The sequence below is a fragment of the Antrostomus carolinensis genome, unplaced genomic scaffold (genome assembly GCF_000700745.2).
Source record: "Antrostomus carolinensis isolate BGI_N321 unplaced genomic scaffold, ASM70074v2 scaffold5887, whole genome shotgun sequence".
Classification (NCBI taxonomy): Eukaryota; Metazoa; Chordata; class Aves; order Caprimulgiformes; family Caprimulgidae; genus Antrostomus; species Antrostomus carolinensis.
This window is the reverse complement of record NW_010325263.1, coordinates 18,132-42,341: the sequence shown is the minus strand read 5'-3', so window position 1 is coordinate 42,341 and position 24,210 is coordinate 18,132. Positions and strand designations below refer to the sequence as shown.

The 24,210-nt window shown below is 42.4% G+C and overlaps 1 protein-coding gene across 1 annotated transcript; it reads left to right on the top strand.

The window, feature by feature from the left end:
• The first annotated feature begins 223 nt into the window (after positions 1 to 223).
• Positions 224 to 23,028, top strand: GAS7 (growth arrest specific 7). Its single transcript, XM_029085746.1, has 11 exons — positions 224 to 362; positions 1,293 to 1,345; positions 2,150 to 2,239; positions 4,411 to 4,526; positions 6,500 to 6,574; positions 9,837 to 9,915; positions 14,114 to 14,242; positions 16,231 to 16,354; positions 19,175 to 19,254; positions 21,593 to 21,691; positions 22,426 to 23,028. Exons 1-11 carry the CDS (start codon positions 224 to 226, stop codon positions 22,537 to 22,539), a joined length of 1,098 nt encoding a protein of 365 aa, XP_028941579.1. The 3' UTR covers positions 22,540 to 23,028.
• The last annotated feature ends 1,182 nt before the right edge of the window (positions 23,029 to 24,210 follow it).

Genomic DNA, 24,210 nt, shown 5'->3' with positions numbered 1-24,210 from the left:
GTGCACACTGGCAGCCCCTCGTGCAGAGCTCTGCAGTGCCTGGAAGCAGCTTTGCACACCCCTGCACACCCAGATGTACCCGGAGGAGAGGTGACAGTTCCTGTCTTGTGGCTGGGCTGCTTCCAGCAGATGATGGGATCTGCTCACAGACTTTTAGATTTGGTGATCCCTGAATGGAGAAGGGAAGGTAACCCAACCTACTTAACCAAAAAAACAGGGCAAGATGGGCTTGTGGTGCTGTCCTGAGATAGCTAAGCTGACAGGGAAGAGGCAGAAGAGGAAAACTTCAGCAGAGACAGATGTCCTCAGTGAAATGTCCCTCATGGAGAGCCTTTCTGCTGGAGGCTGTAGTGGTGACAGAGGTCAGCCTGGGATAACACAGGGGCCCATTGCTGCAGCATGGGCAAGCCCAGCTGAGTGTGACTACACTGTTATGTCCCCTGGCATGACTCCTGATGCTGCAGGGGTGTGGGGTGGCCAAGCGAAGGTGAGCATTGGCACCCCTGTTGCATGGCCCTCCCACTCTGAACTGAGCTGATGTTTTATAACTCCTGATGCATGGTGCTTCTGATGGGGAGAGTGAAGGAACAGGGAGGTGTTTTCAGCAGCATGTTTTCTGTTGTTGGGACCGTGTGGCCAGTGGAGGCTGGCTCTGGCTGGAGGTGCAGGCTCACCAGTGCACAGCTGCTGCCTGCAAAGTGATGGTGAAGTAAGAGCCTTGGTTTCCAATCTCCTGCAGATCAGATTGAAGCCCCATGGGAGCAGGAAGGAAACTGGAAGGAAGATGCATGGTTTAGGATCTAGGTGAGGTGACAACCAAAGACACTATAGGTACAGGGTCCTCAGTGTGCTTTGAAATGGATTTGACAAGCTCTGGACAGAGTGATTTTTGTGGAGTAGAGGGGTAGAGAAAGCTCTTGCATTGCATACGGGACAGCCGCTGAAACTTCAGCACGGGCAGACAGCAGCAGAACCAGTGTGGGTTTATAGGTTGTATCAGCTAAAGGCTTTGTCTGCATTGCTCTAGTGCGGTGGGTTTATACTGTGTCAGCACTTTGCAGCATGTTGCCCTGTCCCTTTTGATCCTCTCTGAATAGCCCAAAGGCAGATAACACTTACACTGCATGTAAGCACTACCTTTAGGTCTGCCCACACAGCTGTGCCCACAGCTTTGTTTTTGGATTTCCTGTGAACATTAACTGATAAAAAACCCCAAACAAACCAAATCCATACAGTTACTTTTACAAGTCTTGCATCCCCAATTTCTGTTGGTTCCTTGGTTAATACACAAGTACTCTTTGTGTCCAGTGAACCTGCAGATGCAATAAAAGAGACTGCTGTTAGTGTGCCTACCCAGCAAAAATTTTAGGCGAGTGTTACGTGCTAGCAGTGAGTTCTGACACTTGCTGATACTTCCCCTGAAAGGCTTAACTGCATCCAGTTACTCTGCAGCACATTCTGCAATAGCTGTCACACTCTTTGCTTTCACTGTGCTTTTATCAAGCTACATTTTCTACTGCAATAACTTAATGAGCGCTTGTACTTTTTTATACCTATGTTTAATGACTACATGATGAGTCCTGTCTCACAAATTGCTGTAGTTTTGTGCACTGAAGGCTGGCTGACTCTAGAGAGCCCCTGTTTCTTTCTGCAAGGAACATCACTTATATATGAAAAGGTCTCTGGGATAGATGAAAGGGCTGAGCACTGAAAAACTATACCTTTTTTGTAATCCTGTGAGAGACTAACGTAGCCAAGATTTTCTGATGAGATATGCCATCAGTGCCTTCAGTGCTCTCTGCTGCTCACGGTATTTCTTATGTTCAGGGTGTTTCACGTCAGGATTTTTATCAGTTTGTTAGGGATCAAGGAGAACTCCCTGTATGGTGCTTTCCAAATCAAGCATGTTTTCCTCATGTGAAGTGAGTAGTTTATTTTCCTCTGCGCTGACACTCCTGCTTGCTCAGAGGAACTTTCTGGGAATACTTAGCTGCTGTTTCCATGCAACAACATATTTTTCTTCATTGATGTGCATTCACTGTGGATTTTCCAGTTGTAAGCGCATGTATATAACCTTTAATTTGCATATTTCTCATCAACAGCTAAATTTCATTACCTTCTAACTCTTTTTTGCTTTTTTTTTTTACAGATAAACTGTGTGACTTTCCCCCACCCTGATGTAATGCCAGAGCAGCAGTTGCTGAAACCTTCAGAGTGGAGCTACTGTGATTATTTCTGGGTAAGTAGGCAACTGGCCATATGCCATATTGCAGCTCCTGAGCTTCCAAAAAAGTGGAACAAACAGCTTGATTTGTGGTACAAAGTAATAAAGGAGTATTTATGCAGTGTGTTAGGGCAGCAGCATGGAGAGTGAGGATGCCAGTGAAGGTCAGATAGAAACCATCTAACTGATCTCAGATGTGGGCGATTATCAGGAGGGTGTCCAGAAAGGCAAGGTCAGCGTTCAGGAGATGGTTTTGGTCAGGAAATGGGGAGGATGTAGGCCACACTACACATCTCAAAATACCTCAGCTGAAAGGGCTGCACAGCCGGAGGAGGGGTAGTGAGGTGGCTGACAGGGAATATTATTTCAGTGTTTCCCAGAGCATGAGAGTTAGGCATGCACAAGGAAGCTGGAGGTATCATATTTAAAACAAGCAGATAGTTACAAACTTTGTGTTAAATTGTAAAACTCACTCCCACGGGATATTCTGGAGGACAGATTATTTTAAAGGATGAGGTTTGTAAAGGACAGGCCCATTAGTAGCTCTTAAATAGAGTAGTTTTAATGCAGCCTTCAGCATGAAAAGTCTCCAGTGGCTGTGTTTCTGTGTGTGCCTTCTTGTGCTTAGCTCTGCTTTCAGCATCCTGAATCAGATTAAAATAATACAGTAGTCCTTCAAGTGTGGAGCTGATAGGAAAAGTCTTCCACTGGAAAACTGTTTTTTAGGGGGACACGGGGAGTACTTCCTCAACAATGAAGATTTTACGGATTTCACATGTGTTTTCAGTTTTCAGTTATTGAAATGTTCCTATAAAAAAAAAAAGTTTAACTTACAAAAAAAAGCAGCTGTTGGAGGCACAGCACCACTTCCCCTCATGCGTGCTCTGTGTTGGTGTGAGGACTAATGGCAGTAACTTGCTAAAATACACTGACGTACTTGCAAATGGTCATGTTACAAAACCATCAGAGTTTCTTCAGTTTATTTGAGTTTTCTGATCCTGATGAGCAATAAATAGGAAATTATCTATAGGCTTATTTGTTGCATGTGTCTTACAGAAGTTACTGCCCTGCTTTGTTCTTCCTGTTTAGGCTTGGCTACTGCTTGGCTTCTTGGGTTTGGTCACATCTCACTCTCAGTGAAACTCCACTTAAAGCTGCCTTTCTTCTGCAAACTTTTATCCTCCCATACCTCTGCTCCCAGGACTTACCTCTCATTCAGTTTTGTAATCTATGGTCTGCCCATGACTTGCCTCCTTCTTCAATCAGCTCCACCCTTCCTGTTGTTGCAGGCTACTAGTGACCAGCTGCCTGGTGCCTGGCACGACAGCCTACAAGTCTCTTACTTTGATTAATGTGGCATTTTTCTCTGTGCACAGGTACAGCACCCAGGATATTGGAACAAAACCTGTAGTCCTTAGGGAAGTGTTTTCTGGGCCTGTTTGTTGGAAGAAGGTGGGAAATGTAATTCTGAAGTAAGGAAAGAAAAGAGAGGGGAGAGAGAAAAAATCCAGCAGAGAGAAGACTGTGGTAGTCCTTTTAGCAACCCTGAAGTCAGTGGAGCAAGATGCAAAAAGGGCTGAGTAGGAAACAATGAAAGATGGGATGTATGGTGGTACTTGTTGAACAAGTTGCTGTTTTGCCCTGCTTTACAGCAGATCTGTGCAGACTGGCTGTATTTTTCTGCTTGCAAATCAGGGTTGAACTTTACAGTCTCTTAAAGGTCATTTAGGGCTATGTTGCCCCTGGAAAGAGTAGCAGTGTCTTCTCCTCTTCCCCAGCAGTTCTCTTGTGCTTGCTCCAATCCCTTCTTCTCTTTGCAGGGCTGAGCCACCAGGGCTCATGCCTGCTGGAGACAGCCCAGGGGTATTACCAGGTATGAAAGGCTGTTGGCAGAAGGGAAGGCAAGACTGCTGCTTTGGCCCCAGTGTAATCTTATGCTAGCTAAAGATAACTATAAAACTTATTTTAAATAAATAAATAAATAAATAAAAGGAATAAGAGGAAGGGGAAAGAGAAAGTGTTGGACTATTCCTCTGAGAGGGGCTGAGGTGCTGTGACCATCAGCTGTTATCAGAGGAGGGCTCTTCAGATGCTGTCACTGACTGTTTGGGCAGTTGCTGCTGGGAACTGTGTGTCTGTGATTTTGATCACCATATCTTTTTCCTGAACTTCCTATTTCCTTCCAGGCTGATAAGAAGGATTCACAAGGGAACAATACAGTGTCGGGATTTGAAATTCTTCTTCAAAAGCAACTTAAAGGGAAACAAATGCAGAAAGAAATGGCAGAGTTCATTCGAGAAAGGTAATTAGCACTTTGCTATCAAATTAGCTATTTACAGCACTTTTTTTTTTCCTTATTTAGATATTCCTTTGGCAGATTAATGATGTAGCATAAACTGCGTAAGAGATGTGCTACCAATTCTTAAAAAACATTTAATCCCTTGGGACTTATGCTGGTTATGGAGCTAAATTACACATGCAGATGTTTAGAGTGAACCCCAAGTTGTAAAGGCAGATGTTGCTACCAGAAAGTGCCAGAATGCTATTTATGTTCTGCTGCTCTGCTGACATAGAAAGTGCAGTGAGCATTGATAAGACGCTCAATTCAACCATGTACAGGAGATGATGTGACATCATTACTCATAAGTAGTGTCACTACTATTTTAAATTGCTTGTCATGTGTCCAAGCCAGTGTAAATCATCTTGAGAATGACTCTCAAAACTTCAGAACAGCCCATAGGGTACAAGCAATGTTTACTCCCAGGAGGAAGGCAGATCATGCTGATGGATGTTCTCTCCTGGAGGCAGTTGCAGCAGTTGAAGGAGCTGCTGTCCTCTGTTACATCCTCTGTGTTGATGCCTGCTGCTGAGTTGGTATTGCCTTCCTGCTCTGCTGCTGTGGACACAGCATGGCCGTGCTGATGTGAATCCGTAGTAGTAGAAGCAATGTTGGGGCAACAAACAGGCACCTGTGTTGGCATTTGGGGGGCAGTTCAATTGGGCAGAATTTGCAGATAGTTGCTTTCATTTGTGGTTTGTTTTCTTTCTCTCTTTTTTTTTTTTTTTTTTTTTCATTATTAGGGATATGGCAGCAGTGGAGAAATGCAAAGTATAACACAGGCAATAAACACAGTCTGATACAGGAGGTGCAGAGTGCCCAGCATCCACATGTGGTTCCTACTGCCTTTGACATAAGATAGTCCAAGAGTCAGTTGCCACAGTAGCAGTGTTCCCCAAGGATCAGTGTTGGGGCCAGTTCTGTTTAATATCTTTATCAATGATCTAGAGGAGGGTATTGAGTGTGACCTCAGTAAGTTTGCAGACGAAACCAAGTTGGGTGGCAGTGTTGATCTGCTTGAGGGTAGGAAAGCTCTGCAGAGGGATCTGGACAGGCTGAATCGATGGGCTGAGGCCAATGGTATGAAGTTCAATAAGGCTGAGTGCTGGGTCCCTCACATGGGTCGCAACAACCCCATGCAATGTTACAGGCTTGGGGAAGAGTGGCTGGAGAGCTGCCTGGCAGAGAAGGACCTGGGGGTGTTGGTCGACAGCAGCTGAACATGAGTCAGCAGTGTGCCCAGGTGGCCAAGAAGGTCAATAGCATCCTGGCTTGTATCCACAATAGTGTGACCAGCAGGACCAGGGAAGTGATCCTCAGCACTGGTGGGGCTGCACCTTGAGTACTGTGTTCAGTTTTGGGCCCCTCACTACAGGAAAGCTGTTGAGGTGCTGGAGTTGGTCCAAAGAAGGGTGACAAAGCTGGTGAAGCCCCTGCAATATTTTCACCAGCTTGATTGTCTGTAATGGGGAGCAGGAAGTATTTGGTGTCCCTCGGAAAGGTGCAGTCCGACACCCCAAACCTCATTTGGATTTCCCCTGTATCGCTGCATTCCTCTTCAAGGATGTGTGACCTCAGTTTAGCAGCAGGCTGAAACACATGCTTCTCAAGTGAGCCCAGTTTTGCAGACAGTCCATGTTGCAGAGTAGAAATGCTTTGTCCTTGTTATTTACTCTCCAGAACTGTAGCTTTTTCTTCTATTTTTATCACACATGCTGTCCTGCATATATCCCTGCTCTTGCCATTGCATTTTTAGCATATGGAGAGAAGAGATGGATCCTGAAACTGGTGCTGCCAAGCCCTGGAGACTGAAAGGAAAATTCCTGTGTCAAGATCTGTTAAAATGCAGAGAATTTCTTTAAGTTATCTGTGCGGGTTTCTGCCTTAAACCTTACTGCTGTCTTTCTATTTTCTTGTATGTGTGTCGGTAAGTGTAGGATAAAGATTGAGGAGGAATATGCTAAGAACCTGTCCAAACTGTCTCAGAATTCCTTGGCTGCTCAGGAAGAAGGGTAAGTGCATCTCTCTGACTTTTGCAGAAGACAAGAATTTTAACATAAAAGGCATTCCTCCCACACATGTACATGTGTTTTTCCTGAGCTCTCCCATTGAGTAGAGGTTTATTTATATTGGCATTCTGAATATGTTGAGGAAGACAGAATTGCTTTGGAATATTTTCCTTTTGAAAGTGTTCATGGTAAATTTTTAGCAATATCTGGATAAAACCTTGCATTTCCAATAATGTGTTTATGCTATCCTTGTTCTAGCCAGCACTAATTCCTTTAGGGATTAGCCATGTATAAGTACTAAATTATTTTGAATATGGAAGAATATATGGAATATATATACGGCTGATAGTAGATCTATAAGGTCAGGCCAGTAAAACTGGAGCAGCATAGAGGGAGGAAGATGAAGTCTCTTCTTATATTGGGTCTGGCCCTCCAAGAAAAGCAGCAGGTTGTCCCTTATTTGCAGCATGCTCACACTTCGGAAGTTATTAAGAAGGTATTAGGCAATGCACTTCAGATTAGCTTGTAATTTTTCAGTAATAATGAAAAGACACTACTCCTGAAGGACTAGGAGTTACATGTGTTCCAACACAAACCCTTTAAGTGCTAAAAGCCAAGGTTGGAAATGACAGCCCTCACCCTAGTTTTGACAGAGTGTGTTTCTGCTGGCAGTGAAGCTCCACGAGGTGTTTGCTCAGCTTCCAGTAAGCAAGGACAGAAATTGCAAGAGGCTAACTAGACTGTTACTTCTCTAAGCACCTACATTGAAGACAGTTTCTGTTCTTTCTACTTTAGGAATGGGTGTTAACTTGCTCCTAGCAAAGCTAAAACTGCTTTCTTCCACATCTTCCTCCCACTTTCTCCTACCCCCAATAGGAGAAGGGGGGAATGCCTGAAAAAAATGAAAAGGAAGGAAACTAGGGAAGAGTAGATGAGAAGAGAGGGAATGAGGACTGAAGTGTAAAAAATACTGAAGTAGAGAACCAAGTAGGGAACTGAAGGGGACGTGGAGCAGAGTGCAGGTAGCTAGGAACACTGCCCAGTGGTGATCTGCCTGGGGAGATGGCAAGATGAAGGAATGGAAAGTGCTATGGTGGGCAAATTGGCTAGGACCAGGAAGAGGCTAGTGAGAAGATCCTGGTTATTGGTGAGGCTCAGGAAAGGGAAAAATTCCACTGAAAAATGTGAGGGAGGAAAAGCAGCCAACAGGAGGATTTAAAGGAGTCAAAAGTGGGACTGCAGCCTAGCACACTCAAATTAAATGTTCACCAGTGTCTTCCTCTCATTTCTGAGAAGACGTGAGTCAGAGGACTGCATGAACTGCTCTGTGAACATACCAGTTACCACTACTGGTTTCATACTTCACAGAGCATTTTCCAGCTTTGCTGTCCAGTGGTCTGTGGAAATGACACAAAGTATGGGCTGTCCCTCCAGGGTCCTCTGCCCTCCTCTGGTAGTAAGAAGACCCACCATCATGTATTTGAGTGTGACACCAGGGTGATGAGATGGGACTGACTTTTGGTATCAAGATGGTTCTGTCCAAGTCTCTGTGAGTACAGTCCTGCTGTGTGGACACAGAAGGTGATGCAATCCATGGTCATTTAAGTCATTGTGGTTGGATAGGAGATGCAGAAGATGCTTATCAGGCTGAAGTGCCTTCTTTACTTAAATAGATCAGAAAAAATAGTTAGTAGCAGTGAAAACTGTACAGTGGGAGGGGACCTCAGGATGGGACTAGGGAAGGAGAAGAGTTAAGAGCACTTAAATAGGTTAAACTTTCTCAGATTTTTTAGCTGTGAAGAACACCATACTCAAAGACTCAACTCATTGGAGCAACATCAGATTACAGATCGTTATTTTGATATTGCAGATGACAGGCAATTTTTCAGGCTACCAGGAATGGACAAATATGACTATCTTTGAAAAGGGAGTGGGGGAAAAAGAGAAGGAGCCGGGAAACTGTAGATCAGTCAGCTTTATATAACCTGTGCAAAGTGGTGAAATAAAACATTAAGCTTTCTAGAAGCACTCAGTGGAAAACTAAGGTGATAAGTGATTATTGCAATTATTGTGGATGCATACAGAACAAACAATGTCAAACCAACCAAAATTCCTCTGGTGGCAGAATAACAGAAGAAGTCAGCATCATAGCTCTTAACTAAGTATAGCTTTTTGCAGTAGGAGATTCTTGTAAGCAGGCGAGATAAATGTGTCCTAGATAAAGCCTAAAGTGCAAAACTAGGTAAAAAATCACACCAGAAAGTGCAGAAAGTAGCTATGGAGAGAGATCTCATAAATTTCATCCCAAGTCCAGATATTTTTCAGTGTTTCTGCTAATGACTTATGATAGAATAAATAAAGGGTGTACTGTAATCAGAAATGAGACAAAGCTAGAAGGGATGGTGTGTATAATTTGAAGAAAATATCGCAATTCAGAATTATTTTGTTAAACTAGAGAAGTAAACTGAAAAGAATTAAGATGCATTTCAATGAGGACAAAGTACCAGATTTTATACTTTCACAGATTGTATACTTTCATAGTTACATAACAGTTTGTGGGAGAAGGATTTGACTATATTGAATCACAAGCTTATTCATCAGCAACTTCATGCTGTTGTCTAAAAAAGCAATCACACTGAGATATGTAGAAGTGTCTGATAGGAAATAATCTGTTACCAGTTTAGCTACTGGAAGACCTCTGCTGGAAGATGGTGTAGATTTGGTTAGGATGCATTAAGAGGAATCAAGGCTGTTGGAAAGGGTCTAGAAGGGTGTACCTAAACTACTATTGTCTAGAAAATAATTTTTCTGAAGGAAAAGGAAGGTGGAGAAAAGACAGACCTGGTAATTTTCAAATACTATAGGGCTTCTCTGAGGAGAAGTAGAATAATCTGTTCACCAAAGGTAGAGTATAAAGTAGAAGAAGCAATGGAAAAACTGCATTGCTGAAGGTTTACTTTGAGGAATAGAAAAGAAAAACTGGTAAGGATAAGATACTGAGGTATCTTGCTTATGGAGATTGTGACATCTCTGTAACTGGAGATCATTATGAACAGTGTTTTCAAAAATCTGCTACATACAATGCCAGTATAATTCCGCCTTGGACACAAAGTTTGGTTATCTTCTTAGATTTCTGCTATCACTTTTCCATGATTTTACTGAGCATGATGTGGTACAAAGCGCTGTACCATATCTATCTAACAAAACTCTCTGAGAGGATGTGCAGAAGACAAGAGCATTGATTATTGTCACTCTGTTCTTTCAGCACACTAGGAGAGGCTTGGGCTCAGCTAAAGAAGAGTCTAGCTGATGAAGCAGAGGTTCATCTTAAATTTTCTTCTAAGGTAAGTAGTTCTTCCTTTTGCAGAGATTTTTGCCCTGTAATTGGTGTAGATCTTCCTTCAGTGCTTCTTAGTGGGGAAAATACACATGCATATGGTATAAATTTAGAAGAATTAATAAGTTGGTGAACAAACTTATTTAAACTCATTCTTCCAGCCAAAATCATAGTTTATATGATTTACCTGATGAGTAAGTTAAAACACATCTAGCCTTAATTTTTCATAAAAGAGAAGGAAAACTGATTTTAGAGGTTATTCACTTAGGGCTCTAAGTTCCAACCTGTTCAAGTAAATTTACCTAGAGCTTGTACAGATTTCTTATGTAGGGGAAGGAAAAAAAAAAAAAATTGGCTTCCCAACAAGAATCTAGCATATCTGTCTGGAAGGAAAAGAACCAGGACTCTGACTTCTTCATGTCATTATCCTTTCTGAAAAGTGTACTGGGAACTGTTATTTTTGGATCTTCTCTCAAGTGATGCCCAAGGAGATTTCTTGTACAAATTAGGATATTTATTTGTTTTTTCCACTACATGTAACACACTCTTGTGTCCTGTTACATTATGTTAACCTCTGTGGGTGATCAAGTTCAGTACAGTGGCAGATATCACAACAGCCATGTTCTGGAGGAAAATTATAGCTCTGCACTATTTGTAAGCGATTATGCAGAGGTTACTCAGGCAACCAGCCTCTCTGCTGCTCTGCTTCGAACTTCTACTTCAGGGCTGTAATTAGTGAAATACATTTTGCTCCCCATTGTCCTCTTGTATTGTTTTCCAAGAGGAAGAAATGCACCCTGGAGTGGTGTGTGTGTGTATGTGTGTGTGGGCAGGCAATGTATGGAGGCTCTTTCATTATTTTTCTTTTCCTTAAACCCTGCACAGAAACTCCTGTAGAGTCCTCTGAATTCTCCCCACTGTTCCCGTACCTGATTTGGGAGTTCCTAGTTCCAGCTTTCTTTTATTAACAGAATATGTTTTTAAACATACTGATTATTGCTATTACTTTCAGATAAGTTATTCTTAGAAGTAGTAATTGTATTTCTTGTTGATAGTCGAACAAAACCAGTCAGTGCTGGCACAAAGCAGTCAGTACCAAGCACACCAAGTGAGCAAAGCACACCAAGAATATTCAAAATATTCAACCATAAACTCCAGCCATGAAAACATTGAACAACTTCTGTGATAGTCCTTCACGGCACTTACATTGGGGGTCGCAAAGTCACAGCACTCTTGGACAGCACTCTTATGGCACTTGGAACATATATTCTACACTACTAATGCCTGTACAGACTGGCATGGCAGCTGTAGATACATGCGCATGAGGAATCCTTCAAGTAGGCTGTTATGACACTGAACCTCTTCTCCAGATATCTGATTATCCCTTACTGAGCTCCAGGAGGTGAGTTCTGCTGGAAGAGAAGTTGCACACATGTTGTACTAGTTGAAGTCATGAGCTGGCCTGGATATGATGCTGTGTTACCAGCCATTCTGGAAATGGTGCTGGTGGAGGAAAAAATGAGTACTTGTGAAATTAGAGGAATTTTTGAAGTGTGGTTTCTGATAACTCAGCTGTGTAGTTTCTCCAGCATCCAATAGTATGATTAACTCTATGCCTCTCTTTTTTTGCCTAAGGCTCTACCATACTGGTACAGAGGTACAAGGTCTCTGTCCCATACCCAGTAACTTCTTTTAGCAGATTTCTTGAGATTTCAAGAAAAATCAGTAACGAGTAAGTGTCAGAGTTGTCTGTGTACACTGGAGCTTTAAATCTCTTCATCTTAGGAACATAGTTCATGGGTTTTTTTCATCTATTGAATGAATTTGAAAGTCTTTTAGGAAGATCTTCTAGCACAAACAAAGAAAAAAGAATAAATACAGAAAACTATAATGCAACATTTAAAAGACTGGGTCATTCATAGGTGATTGTTTTGATAGCTTATGGTACCCCTTTCAAGATTCAGGTTCAAGCAGGATAATCATGCCAGATGAAAGATGACTGCCTTTACCGAGAAGTCCACCTTTTTGATGCCCAGAACATAAAACTGGAGAAGGCAGTTGCATTGTTTGCATGTTAAGTGTCCTGGTGAAGCATTTCCCATTTTTATGAGGATCTTGGAATTTCCTGTCCCACTATAAACCATGTGAAATAAACAAACATCTTTACTTTCTATTAGGCAAGTAGGACTACCAGTGAAATGTCCTCCTGTTTGGTATGTCCCTGGCCCTGGGGATTTTTATAAGGGTTTTCACAGCAATGCCTATTTTTGTCAAATGATTCAGGTTGCCACTTCTTCCACTGAGGATGATTGACCCATGTTGAGTTGTTTACCCAGGTGAATCCATTTATTAATGGAGCAATCTGTAGGGCGTGCAGACTATTTAGCTCCTTCAAACTCAGTTGGACACAGTCATCTCTATCAATCATGGTATATTACCTCTGGAGTTCACTGAAGCCATCCTGAACTTCTCTCTGTTCCAGTTCTTGTTTTGTTGAGCATTGACAGTGCTCCTGGCACAGCTATTGATTTGTACCTGTGTTCCTGAGACAGCTTGTGTAACCATACTGGACCCCAGCGTTGTGAACAGGTGTTTATTAGTTTGCCTGGGACTATCCTGATGAGACTGTCATAAAAGTATTGTCTAAATTTTTCTAGTCCAACCCCTCCAGTCAGAGCTGGACTGTCATCCACAGTGGATCAAGTCAGCTACATCTTTGTCTAGCAAAGTCTTGAATATCTCTTTAAGGACGGAGATTTCATGACCTCTCTGGTCAACCTGTTCCAGTGCCCAGCTACCATTTTGGTGATTTTTTTTTTTTTTTTTTCCTAAATTACATTCAACCTGAACCTCCCAAACCTTACCTCAGCTGTCTGTTGTGAGCCTGCCCCTACAAAGAAGAATTTTTCTCTGTTACCCTTGCATCTGACCTTTGGATAGCTGTAGGTCATATTAGATCATCAAGGTGCCAGTCGTCATCTGCCTATACAAGATCTGCTTTAGGCTTGTTTAACCTCTAGGATGTGTGCTGTAGGGTCTTGTCTGTTTTTGTAGCCTCTCTCTCTGTACTCAGCTTGAATGAAGTTTCCTTCTGCATTAAATAACACTGGAGAAAGGCCAAAAATACTTTATATTTGAAATATTTGATACTGCTTCACTGTGGGCCATGTTAGGTGATTATGGACCCAACTTGCCTGTGTTGATGGACTCCAGCATCCCCACAGGAGGGACAACATAAAAGAAGTATTTGATTATGTCTAGGGAGGTGGAATACCTGTATCCCTTCAGAACACATTTTCTAGATATCAGAACTGTATATCAGAAGGCCAAACAGCAGTATGATACAAACTCTGTCAGAGTTGAGTATCACTAGCTGTCAAGTCCTGCTTTTAAGAGGTAAGTCACACGTGCAGTCTTGATGGATCTCTCCTGAGTTTATTTCAGTGGTTTCTTGCCACTACTTAAAGAATTTCAACTAAATCACAGAATCATGGAATGGTTTGGGTTTGAAGGGACTTTTAAGATCATCCAGTTCCAACTCTCCTGCCATGAACAGAGACACCTTCCACTAGACCAGGTTGCTCAAAGCCTCACCCAGCCTGGCCTTGAACACTTCCAGGGAGGGGGCATCTGTAACTTCTTTGGGCAACCTGTCCCAGTGTCTCACCAGCCAAATACTCAGGCTTCTCTTTAAGCTCCCTTATACTTAACAGAAACAAATAAAATGTGCCCTTATTGGATCTCTTCATTATACAAGAAATGCAGATGTGTCACTGTGGTCCACTGACTCACCATATTGCAGCGTTAGTGGCTTTAGTTTGTGTACTCTGTTTTTTTCAAAGCAAGTTGCATCAGTTAGGTCAGAATCAGAGCACCTCAAGTAGTGCTCTGGTTATTGCCTGCAGTTTGATCTGATGTGTAAGAAGAGAGATATGATTTAATGGGGAGAGAGGAAGACAAGATTTCTGTCCTTTTGCTCCCTTCAGTAAATATTCCCTTAACAGAGTTGTCCTGTGAAGAGCTGAGTTTTGCAGTAGCTTCACTGTGAACTCTCTTGGGGAAGAGAACTGTTGCTGCATGATATTGCCTTTGGCTGCAGTGTATGTGTTGTTTCCTCTCTGTCCTGAGCTTGGCTTTGCAGAAGAACCAGGAATTACTACCTGGCTCCTCATTATTGCCATTTCTTACTTTATTTTCATTACCAGCTTCAGAGTGAGGTAGAGAAACCTCTGCTCAACTTCAGAGAGAACTTTAAGAAAGACATGAAGAAGTGTGACCACCATATTGCAGACTTACGGAAGCACCTGGCCAGCCGCTACGCAGCAGTTGAAAAGGTGGGAGCAGATACTGCTGGTTTGGACAGAAAAGCAGCTGCCCAGTGAAAAGTTTCTGTTCTGCCACAAAGAACCACAAAGGTTTCTGCTGAATGCTTTCTGTTGTTAATTATGCTTTTCTGGGCCCCAGATGTTGTTTGCTGCTTAGCTGAGATTTGGGAAACTGGTCTACAGGCAGGGTTAATGTGTTAACTGCTGAACTGGCTTTTTGTTTCATCCACCCCTTCGCAATTGGGGACAGCATATTTCTAACACATTTGATGAAAATACTCCTTGTCTGTGTGCAACTGGATGTCACATCTATTGTCCTCAAAATTTAAAAAACCTTGCCTTAGAATAGCAGCAGGGTCAGGCCAAAGGCTTGCCTGGCTCAGTATCCTCTTGTGCTGTGGCCAATAGCAGATGGCCAAGGAAGGCTGCTTGAACCTGGCACGGCATGTCACAAACCCTTTCCCAGTTCCTATTTTCTGTGCCTCACAGCAGACATCCTCACCTGAAAAACCCAAACAGCAGCATCACCCTAGTATCAGGGACTGTTTTAACATGAACATCCAGTAGGTAGCTGAGGTTGTGATTTAGGGAGAGTTATACCCAAAAAAGTGCTCTCTTAGCAGCAGCTGGTAGGAAATGGGATACCCATGCCTCAGCTGCCAAGACGCTTATGCCAAATAGTATCCTCACTTGGTTTGCTCTTGGATATAACTTGGGAAGGAAAATACCATGCTCAGTCAACCCAGAACGTTGTTTGGGCTTTCATTGAAGATGAGAGTGCACATGACAAAGTTTGCCCAGGGCCGGAATTGTTGCAGAGTACGCGAGGTCATTAGACTGTATGTATGCAGGGAAGGAATTTTTCTGCAAAACAATGTTATTCACAGTCATATCTGCAAAGAAACACAGTCCTCAATAGGAATGTTGGAAAGAATGAATTAGAATAGCCTTGAGAAGAAGGAATTAAAAACGGGAGCAGTTGTGCCTGCAGGGTGCCTGATGAAGCACACTGCTTCTCGCTAGATTGCTTTCCTGCAGCTCCCTCTTGTGACCTGCTGAGCTGAGCACACCATCTTTAAAACTGCAAATTGAGAAAATTCAGTGCCTCAGGAGCGTTGTAACTTGCAGGCTCATGTGACTGTGGAAGACTGTAAGGTGCTAACAGAACATAAGAGTCCAAATTTAAACACTGTAGCTAGATAAAGAACAAATGTGACCTATTTTATAACAAGTCCATGCAAAACAAGTTATTTTTATTTTATATATTTAGGCAACCTCAGCAAATGAGGTGACAGCACTTGTATGTGGTAATGATATTTATTTGTTAAGACACTTACTAATTTGCCTGTGTAGGTTCAGTAATGATACTGATAAACCAGGTTTTAAAAGCCTGAAGAACTTTAAAGTAATTTAAATATTCTGTTGTAACCACATCTTGGGTTCTTGATTTCTATAGTATGAACTGCTGTTATCATGGACCTGAATTAGTTTGTCTGAAATAGTCTAAAAGTTCCTATTGTTAGAGTTTCTGATGAGCATATATTGAATCCAGAAGGTACTTAAAAATAAATTTTGTATGATGTTTGAAATTCTTTCAACAGTTTAGATCCTAAAAAAAGCAAATGGAAAAGGTGTCTTGGTGACGATGGTTAAGACATTTGGAAGAAGCTCCAGCTTCCCTTTCTTCCAGAAATAGTGAGAGAGTTACTAAGAAACATGAAAGTCTGATGATGCCTTTCGTACTGTGCCTTTCTAAGAACCTATGAGGGGTTCAGATGCTTTTGTGATTTGTTGGTGACAACTTCTATATGGTAGTAGAACACTTCTTTGAACACAACATGGTGTCCTAAGAACTTGAATCCCAATTAGGACCCAGTTTTATGCAGAGTCCCTGACTTCTTACTGACAAATACCTGTGTGAAGGAGTCATAGATGGCTGAAGGCAGCTGGCAACTCTTTTAGTCTGAAACTTGTGATTCTTTTTTAATTACTGCAAGGCCCGGAAAGCGTTGATGGAGAGACAGAGGGATCTGGAAATGAAAACACAGCAGCTAGAGGTGAAGCTCAGCAACAAGACAGAAGAGGAAATTAAGAAGGCAAGACGGAAGTCCACTCAGGCAGGTAAGTACCTGTGTCTGTCAGTGGCTGGTGGCGAGTGCAGCCTCATGGATGGCAGGAACAAGATAGGATGCAACTGCCCACCCACCTGCTTGTTTCCTTTTTTTTTTGTAATACTGTAGCTACAAAGTTAAAGTGAACTGTGCTGCAAATCTGTTTGGTGTTAAATCCTCTGAAGAAACAAGCCCAGTTTTTCGAAGTCAGATGTCATAAAATGATGATTTTGATAATTGGGGTAAGAACAGTAAAAGGAGGATGAATTGTCCTTTTGTTAAAGTGTACTGAAATAACTGAACGTTTGTGGAAGTTTCAAGGTCAGATTCAAAGAAGCTCAGCTGAGGACGTGTCTTCCTGAAATTATAGTTCTTTCTTTGGTTCTTTCCCAAATCACACACACCTACAACTATGTGGGTGCCTATTATGCTTCCTATTACTGTCTTTTTCCTTGAAAGTGAACTTTTTGTCTTTTTTTCAACTGCCACTCAGTGCTTAAAATGATTTCCGTTCAAGGCATACTGAGGATACAGTAGTGTGTACTATACTGTTCTGAGGACAGAGCTACTTGCTGTGAGCTTGGGTGGAGAGGAACCTGATGAAGTTCAATAAGGGCAAGTGTAGGGTCCTGCATCAGGGGAGGAATCACCCGAGGTACCAGTACAGGCTGGGGGTTGACCTGCTGGAAAGCAGCCCTGCAGAGAAAGACCTGGGAGAACTGGTGGATGACCAGTTGACCATAAGCCAACAATGTGCCCTTGTGGTCAAGGTGGCAAATGGTCTCCTGGGGTGCATTAAGAAGAGTGTGGCCAGCAGGTCGAGGGAGCTTGTCCTCCCACTCTACTCTGCCCTGGTGAGGCTGCATCTGGAGTATTGTGTCCAGTTCTGGGCTCCTCAGTTCAAGAGAGTTAGGGAGCTTCTGAAGAGAGTCCAGTGGAGGGCTACAAACATGATTAAGGGGCTGGAGCCTCTTTCTTATGAGGAAAGACTGAGAAAGCTGGGTCTGTTTAGCCTGGAGAAGAGAAGACTGAGAGGGGACCTCATCAATGTCTATAAATAAAGGGCAGGTGTCAAGAGGGTGGGGCCAGACCCTTTTCAGTGGTGGCCAGCAGTAGGACAAGGCGCAACAGGCACAAGCTGGAACACAGGAGTTTCCAGTTAAACATGAGGAAAAACTTTACTGTAAGGGTGCCAGAGCCCTGGGACAGGCTGCCCAGAGAGGTTGTGGAGTCGCCTTCTCTGGAGATGTTAAAAACCCGTCTGGATGCCGTCCTGTGCAGTATGCTCTAAGTGAGCCTGCTTTGGCAGAGAGGTTGGACTAGATGATCTCCAGAGGTCCTTTCCAACCCCTACCATTCTGTAATTCTGTGAAGCTCTGGATTGTGAGCCAGTTGAGGGAGGTGATCATCCTTCTCTACTCAGCACTAGTGCGGCCTCACCTCGAGTACTGGGTGCAGTTTGGGCACCGCAGGATAAAAAGGATAAAAAGATTCTAGAGAGCGTCCAGAGAAGGCCACAAAAATGGTGAAGGGTTTAGAGAGGAAGCCGTATGAAGAGAGTCTGATGTCACTTGTTTTGTTCAGCCTGGAGAAGAGGAGCCTGAGAGGAGATCTCATTGTGGTCTAGAACTTCCTCCCAAGGGGAAGAGGAGGGGCAGGTGCTGATCTCTTCTCTCTGGCCACCAATGCCAGGAGCAGAGGAAATGGCAGGAAGATGTGCCAGGGGAGGTTTAGGTTGGCCATGAGGAAAAGGCTCTTCAGGCAGAGGGTGGTGGAACACTGGATCAGGCTCCCCAGGGAGGTGGTCATGGCACCAAGTCTGACAACATTCAAGAAGCATTTGGATAACACGTGCCCTCAAACACATGGTCTGAATGTTGGGATTGTCCTGTGAGGGACAAGAGTTGGACTTGATGGTCCTTGTGGGTCCCTTCCAACTCACAACGTTCTATGATTCTATGATAAAAGACTTTTTGTACCTTCTCAGTTCATGAATAACGACACTTTTGCACATAAAAGAACACAATGAATTTGATCCTTGGACCTAGGCATCAAACCATTAGGGAAAGCATAACTGAGCCTTGTTTAAAGAAGACAGAGAATTTACTAGACAGACAGAAGTAATCTCTGAGACATACCTTTCAGATTTTCCACCCACCTTTACCTCTGTGTCAGAGCAGAGCCCTGCAACAAAGGAAAAATTGAAAGAAATGCAGCTTCTTGTGTCATACTACCCTGAACACTGGAGGAAGCCAGAGCTCAACTGGAATCGTGCATCTTCAGAGGCTGCAGAACACATGAGTGTGCAGCTGGGTTGAGATTGCAAATGAACGTCCCTTGATCTCAGACAGCTCAAGCTTGATGCTTCACTCCTGTTTTAAACAGATTCTTGTTAGAATGCAGTCTCACCTGCAGAGTGCTACATTGCAGCTCAGTAACTCATTATTATTGATTTATCATTTTAATTATTTATTTCTTAGATATAGGTTTCTATCTATGACCATTTTTTTTAACTGAAATAACTTTCACAGTTCTGGGCATTTTGTAAAATATTACTTAATGTTCATATTTTCCTTTTAAAATCTTGTCTTTCCTTTTCATTCTTTCTCAACTCAATCACCTGATCTTTCAGCACACATCAAGTGCATACATTTTGTTGAAATCTGTTGCACCTAACAAATACCATGTAACAGAACTGTCTTCAGCTCCACCAGGACTGACCTTGAAAACTTCTGGGTCTGTCTACAAAATCTGTAGTGCCATTTTCTTCTAAGCTCCGTAACACTGGCTAGAAAAGACTAACGTGTTGCTATCATCTTGAACTTCACAGGAGATGACCTGATGCGCTGCGTTGATCTTTACAATCAAGCCCAGTCCAAGTGGTTTGAGGAAATGGTGACCACCACTCTGGTATGTAACTCTGTGTAGCATATTACATGTATAACATTGCAAAATTGTAATAACGTACAACATTAATCACTAGTTATAGTTACAAAGCTAGTTACAGTGCAAAGCAGTGAGAGTGAGAAAAAAATGAGTGATAAATCTCCCATTTTATTTTTTGTTCTCAGTTCCAAGATAAACTCATATCAGAAGGGAAAGGAAGAAATAATTTTTTCTTTGCAGAAGACATTAAACCAATTCACGGCTGCTTAGGGGCCAGAACACTGGAATTGTCCCTAGGAAGGGTGAAATAATGCACAAGGAAGACATGGAAAAACATGATAAATCACTGAATCCATTTATACATTAATAAATTTTTGTGTTCCATGTTTTTAGAATTTCTTCACAAGTATTGCTAGCTCAGAAGAGGCATGCTTTACTTCCCTATTGTTCTGTTTTCCTGAAGATAATACAGCTCACACTGTTCGCCCTAAGGGCATATACCTTTGGGGTTAGTCACTAAGATGCTAAGATACGGCTTTGATGTGCTGTATTTCTTGAAATACCTGTACTTTGGCTTTAGGGCTCCTCCTTCATATCATTCCTTAGAGCCCTTCCGAGCAACAGCCAATTGCTTTCAAAAGTGGAAAATAAAAATGTCTTTTGCTTGTATTTTTCTCATTTGACAAACATAAAACTCTACAATCCTCTTAATAAGAAGCAGGGTAATAAATTGCTCAGCATTTGGAAGTGCGTCAATGCAATATTTAAACTGCAGTAAATAAATACAGGCAGATGGGTGAATGGAAAACCAGGAGGTGGATATCTTCCTAAAAGCAGAACAAGACTGAAAAAGTTAGCCGCTCCTGTACATAAAGGATCCAATTCTCTTCTCACCTTCACTGGTGATTTCTCACTGATGCAAGTGACACTGACTGTCAGTGCCACTGTGTCCAAATGCGACCAGGTATATGTTAGCTGTGTATTTGCTCTGGGAGAAGTGCAACTCAGAAGTGCACTAGTAGATGGCTCAAGAGGGAAGTCATAGCCTGTAGGCTGTGCAACAGGTTTGGCAGTTGTGAAACTCAGGCTGAGAAACATTTGAATGTAAGTCTTGGTATACATTAATATAAAATCTAAATCAAAAAACAGTCTGCATCACAGATTAGTTCATATGCAATAGAAAGTCAAGAGAGTCAAGGTCTGAAGGTTTGTGTTTCCTTGCATACCTTCCTCCCTGAAGCTAGCACCCTGGGTTCTGCATTCTGATCCTGCACATCTGTGCCATAAATAAGGGAATCTGAGTTCAAAGTGGGCTATTTTTTCTGTAAGGGCAGTACATCAGCAGACAACAGCAGTATGAGCTCAGTCTATTTCAGTTCTGTCCATACCACAAGCTCCTTTGCTTTTCTTCCTTCCCCGGCAGATAGTCTGCCACCTGAAATTTTTGTGCTACAATGAAGAATCTGTTTCCCAAAAGACATTTGACAAATTTGAGATAGTACAGGGAAAGCAATATAGCAGCTTGCCTACTTGTATATGCTCAGTTATGCTTAACCATGATGCCAAGTGGCCACCAGAAATGCCCTCTTGAAGGCAGGTTTTTTAAGATTTGGCCCCATTGATGTCCCTATGAATACAAACCTTTCTAGTCATACATCAAAGTCCATTACAGTGTATGTCTTTAAAGGCAGACTTCCATAGCATGCTGCTTCCAGTGCTGCCATTCAGATGGACAAGGAGGGACTAAATGCAGATTTTGGGGTATAATATCAGAATCCAGGAGAACCGAGAGGCAGAAAAAATCAGGAGGAAAATTAGAAATCACCTGACTTTTCAACTAAAACATTGCTGGGGTCTGCTTACTGCCAGCTGAGTGAGGTGGAGACTTGTCCCAGCTCACCATTTGGTGAACAGGTAAAACTGCTCTTACAAGTGTCTGGTTAGACTGAGGGCAGTCAGGCCCTCTGAGCCATACACTACAATGCAGTCTTCTGCTTCCCCAAGGAGTCACTGTAACTTCTGGATCTAGCAACAAAGCATGCAAATCTTCTTGAGGGAAGCAGATTCCCTTGTGCTTGCAGTATCCCTGAAGACAGTAGCTCCTCTCTCTGCCTCGGTTGTCTCAGTTTTGGAAAGGTTTCGACTGTCTTTTCTGTCATTAGTCTCAGGCTGAAGCAACTTCTGTTGCTTGCTGTCTCTGATTCTCTGCAAATTAGAGGGATGTGCAACCACTAAATTCAGCTCCAAAGCATGACTCTGTTGCATATTGCACTGACTGGCAGTCTTTTGTGTGTCATCCTTTCTCTGGGCCTTCAAGCTCAGATTCCAAGAAAAATATGGACTTGTTTTCTTTTGGGTCCAGGAGCTTGAGAGACTAGAAGTTGAAAGGGTGGAGATGATTCGGCAGCATCTTTGCCAGTATACACAGCTGCGGCATGAGACAGACATGTTCAACCAAAGTGTAAGTCTGCTTTTTGTTTGGTCCCTTTGGTCTTTGCTGCACTTAAGCTGGGCAGAACGGTCCCAATCCTGATCTGACTGACCTGTATCAAAAGGAGGTGTGAAAAGTGTAAGTGATCAGCTTGTTAGTTCACAAAAGTACTGTACTGCCACCCTACACTCCTGCTCCTCCAAGACTCTCTGATCCTGGTTACATTTCATACTGCTGGATTACAGGTTTTTGCTGGGGCAGACAAAATGAATTGAATTACATTTGGCCAGTGTGAGCCATTATAAGCTCTCCCAGCGTAGTGCACTACTCCTTGAGGTCATCTCTTCTTGCAAGGCAAATGGTAAACAGTTTCACTGTTTGGGGAGGGAGTATATATTTTTTTCTTATTAAAAAACTGTCTAGTTTAAAAATATTCAAATATGGGGGATGCATGCCGACCTCAGTACCTGTTGTATTTGGTGTAAGATACAGATTGCAGGACAGGAGTCAGAAACCTACTGGCCAATGTAGGCATAGGAAGCCTGTCTCTGCTTGACTTAAAAAGTCTGCCTCTTCTCTGCTTCCTGCTATGAGGCTTCGCATTCAGATCTGGCTGTTATCCACTGAGTCTTACATACATGCAGTTCTCACTTGTCTGTAAATGCAACGTAGGTGTACCCATAGCTGCTCAATGCTTTAGAGCAATGATTGTCTCTGCTTGAAATGCAACCTTGACATTTTGATTCTTGTTTTGTTCATTTTAGACAGTAGAGCTCGTGGATCAGTTGCTTCGGAAAGTGGATCCTGCCAAAGACAGGGAACTGTGGGTAAAAGAACACAAAACTGGAGATATCCGACCTGTGGACATGGAAATATAGACTAAGCTATAGTTGTATGTGATGAGTCCACTGAATTAACCAGGCTAATATTTGTTTTTTAAGGGTTAGAAGAGCATAGGGAAAAGGTTTTTCCACTACTAGACACCTTGTAATTTATACCTGTATGGGATCTGTTACATTTGGTTATTAAATGGTCCTCATTGTGCTAAGCCTTAAGCACCAGATATTCCAGGGTGAAGAAACCAGATGTGTGCTTTCCACCAGAGGTTCCCAATTGCATGCAGCTTCCAGAAGAAATCTGCTTTTTGGTACAGAGAGAGCTCTCTTCTTCAGTGACTTTGTGCTACATCCCTTGCATGACTATCTTTATACGGTACGTTAGAACCACCATGCAGTGAGCCTCTGGCCAGCAAGTAGGTAACTCTTTGAACATGACACAGGAGGCAAGGAAGTCCTGATCATGAATCCCACGTCTGTCACTGACTGTTTTCATGACCATAGGCAAGACAATTAATTTTTTGGCTCCCCCATCTCTAAAACACACATCTCACAGCAATGTTGTGTGAATACATTTATTCCATCTAACACAGTTTCCCACCATGGCAGTGAAGTGATGGCCCTTCTCCCAAAATATATGGAGAAGACTCCTGTTCTTCCTGTTTTATACTCCCTCTCAGGGATAAATAAACCCATGATCATCATGATTTCTGTTATAGGCCAATCAATAAGGTTGAAAGTGTTACCATCACCATTACTTATCAGGAAAGACTTGGTTGTGCTATACCTACCTCATTAGCTGTCTGAGTGCCCTCAATGACAGAAAGAGGTTATATACCAAGGAATGAGATGTTCAAAACCTTTCCTGCTTATGCAAGATGTTTTCTCACAGAATCTCCTTAAAGTCAGTCCTCTAACATTTAACTTGGGATCCAGGTTTAGATTGCCCTCTGTTAGTTCCTTCAGGTGAATATCACAGCCTTTAGGTATCTTTCATTAACAAGTTTGCCCAGCTAAATTGTGGTTTTTATCTTTTTAGAGCTTGATTTTCACAGGTGCCATGAATCTGTCATGCTAGATTGCATTAAATATATATGTAGGTCCCCAGCACTTCTGCGCCATCAGATTCTTAACCTTAGGTTTTTCTTTCCTTTGTTACCCTTACCTCAAACTACCAAAAATTCAGTGCTGCTCTTGGCACATAGTGTTACATAGTTTGGATATTGGTTTTGAAAAGGTATTCGTTTTCTTCTCCTGCTCTTATTTCTGATTGATTATTCAGTGTTGCTGATAATATTTTTTTTCAGCATTTCATACAATACCAAGATTCTTATGATTCTTGCTTTAGATCCAGCAGAAACCTTGATTCTCACCACTGTGGCCTTTACTCAGTGTTTACTGTGTTGTTACCTACAATTTCCCAAACCCTACTATTTCATTTGATCCACAGTTATGTTCCACTTTATCTGATTGTTACCATCCTTTTTTCCCCCAACACCAAAATTGCATCTTTCTTTTCTTCTACTAGTATTGCGGGTTTTTGTTCACCAGTGTCAAAGTGCTATGATTAGATCACTGAGGTTTAATATTCTCCTTTAAAATACAAACTGAGACACAGAGAAGTCTTATCTGAAACATATTTTTAATTTTGCTGCAGTGATTATTTTTCTAGTTTGTTATTTAAAAATGAATTCTGTTGCATTTTCCTGTTGT

Excerpts from the sequence above, each read along its gene's own strand:
- GAS7 (XM_029085746.1), top strand. The coding sequence starts at position 224 with ATGGGCTTGTGGTGCTGTCCTGAGATAGCTAAGCTGACAGGGAAGAGG. Across the intron at positions 16,355-19,174 it reads ACGGAAGTCCACTCAGGCAG|GAGATGACCTGATGCGCTGC; the intron begins GTAAGTACCTGT and ends TGAACTTCACAG. Across the intron at positions 21,692-22,425 it reads CAGACATGTTCAACCAAAGT|ACAGTAGAGCTCGTGGATCA; the intron begins GTAAGTCTGCTT and ends TGTTCATTTTAG.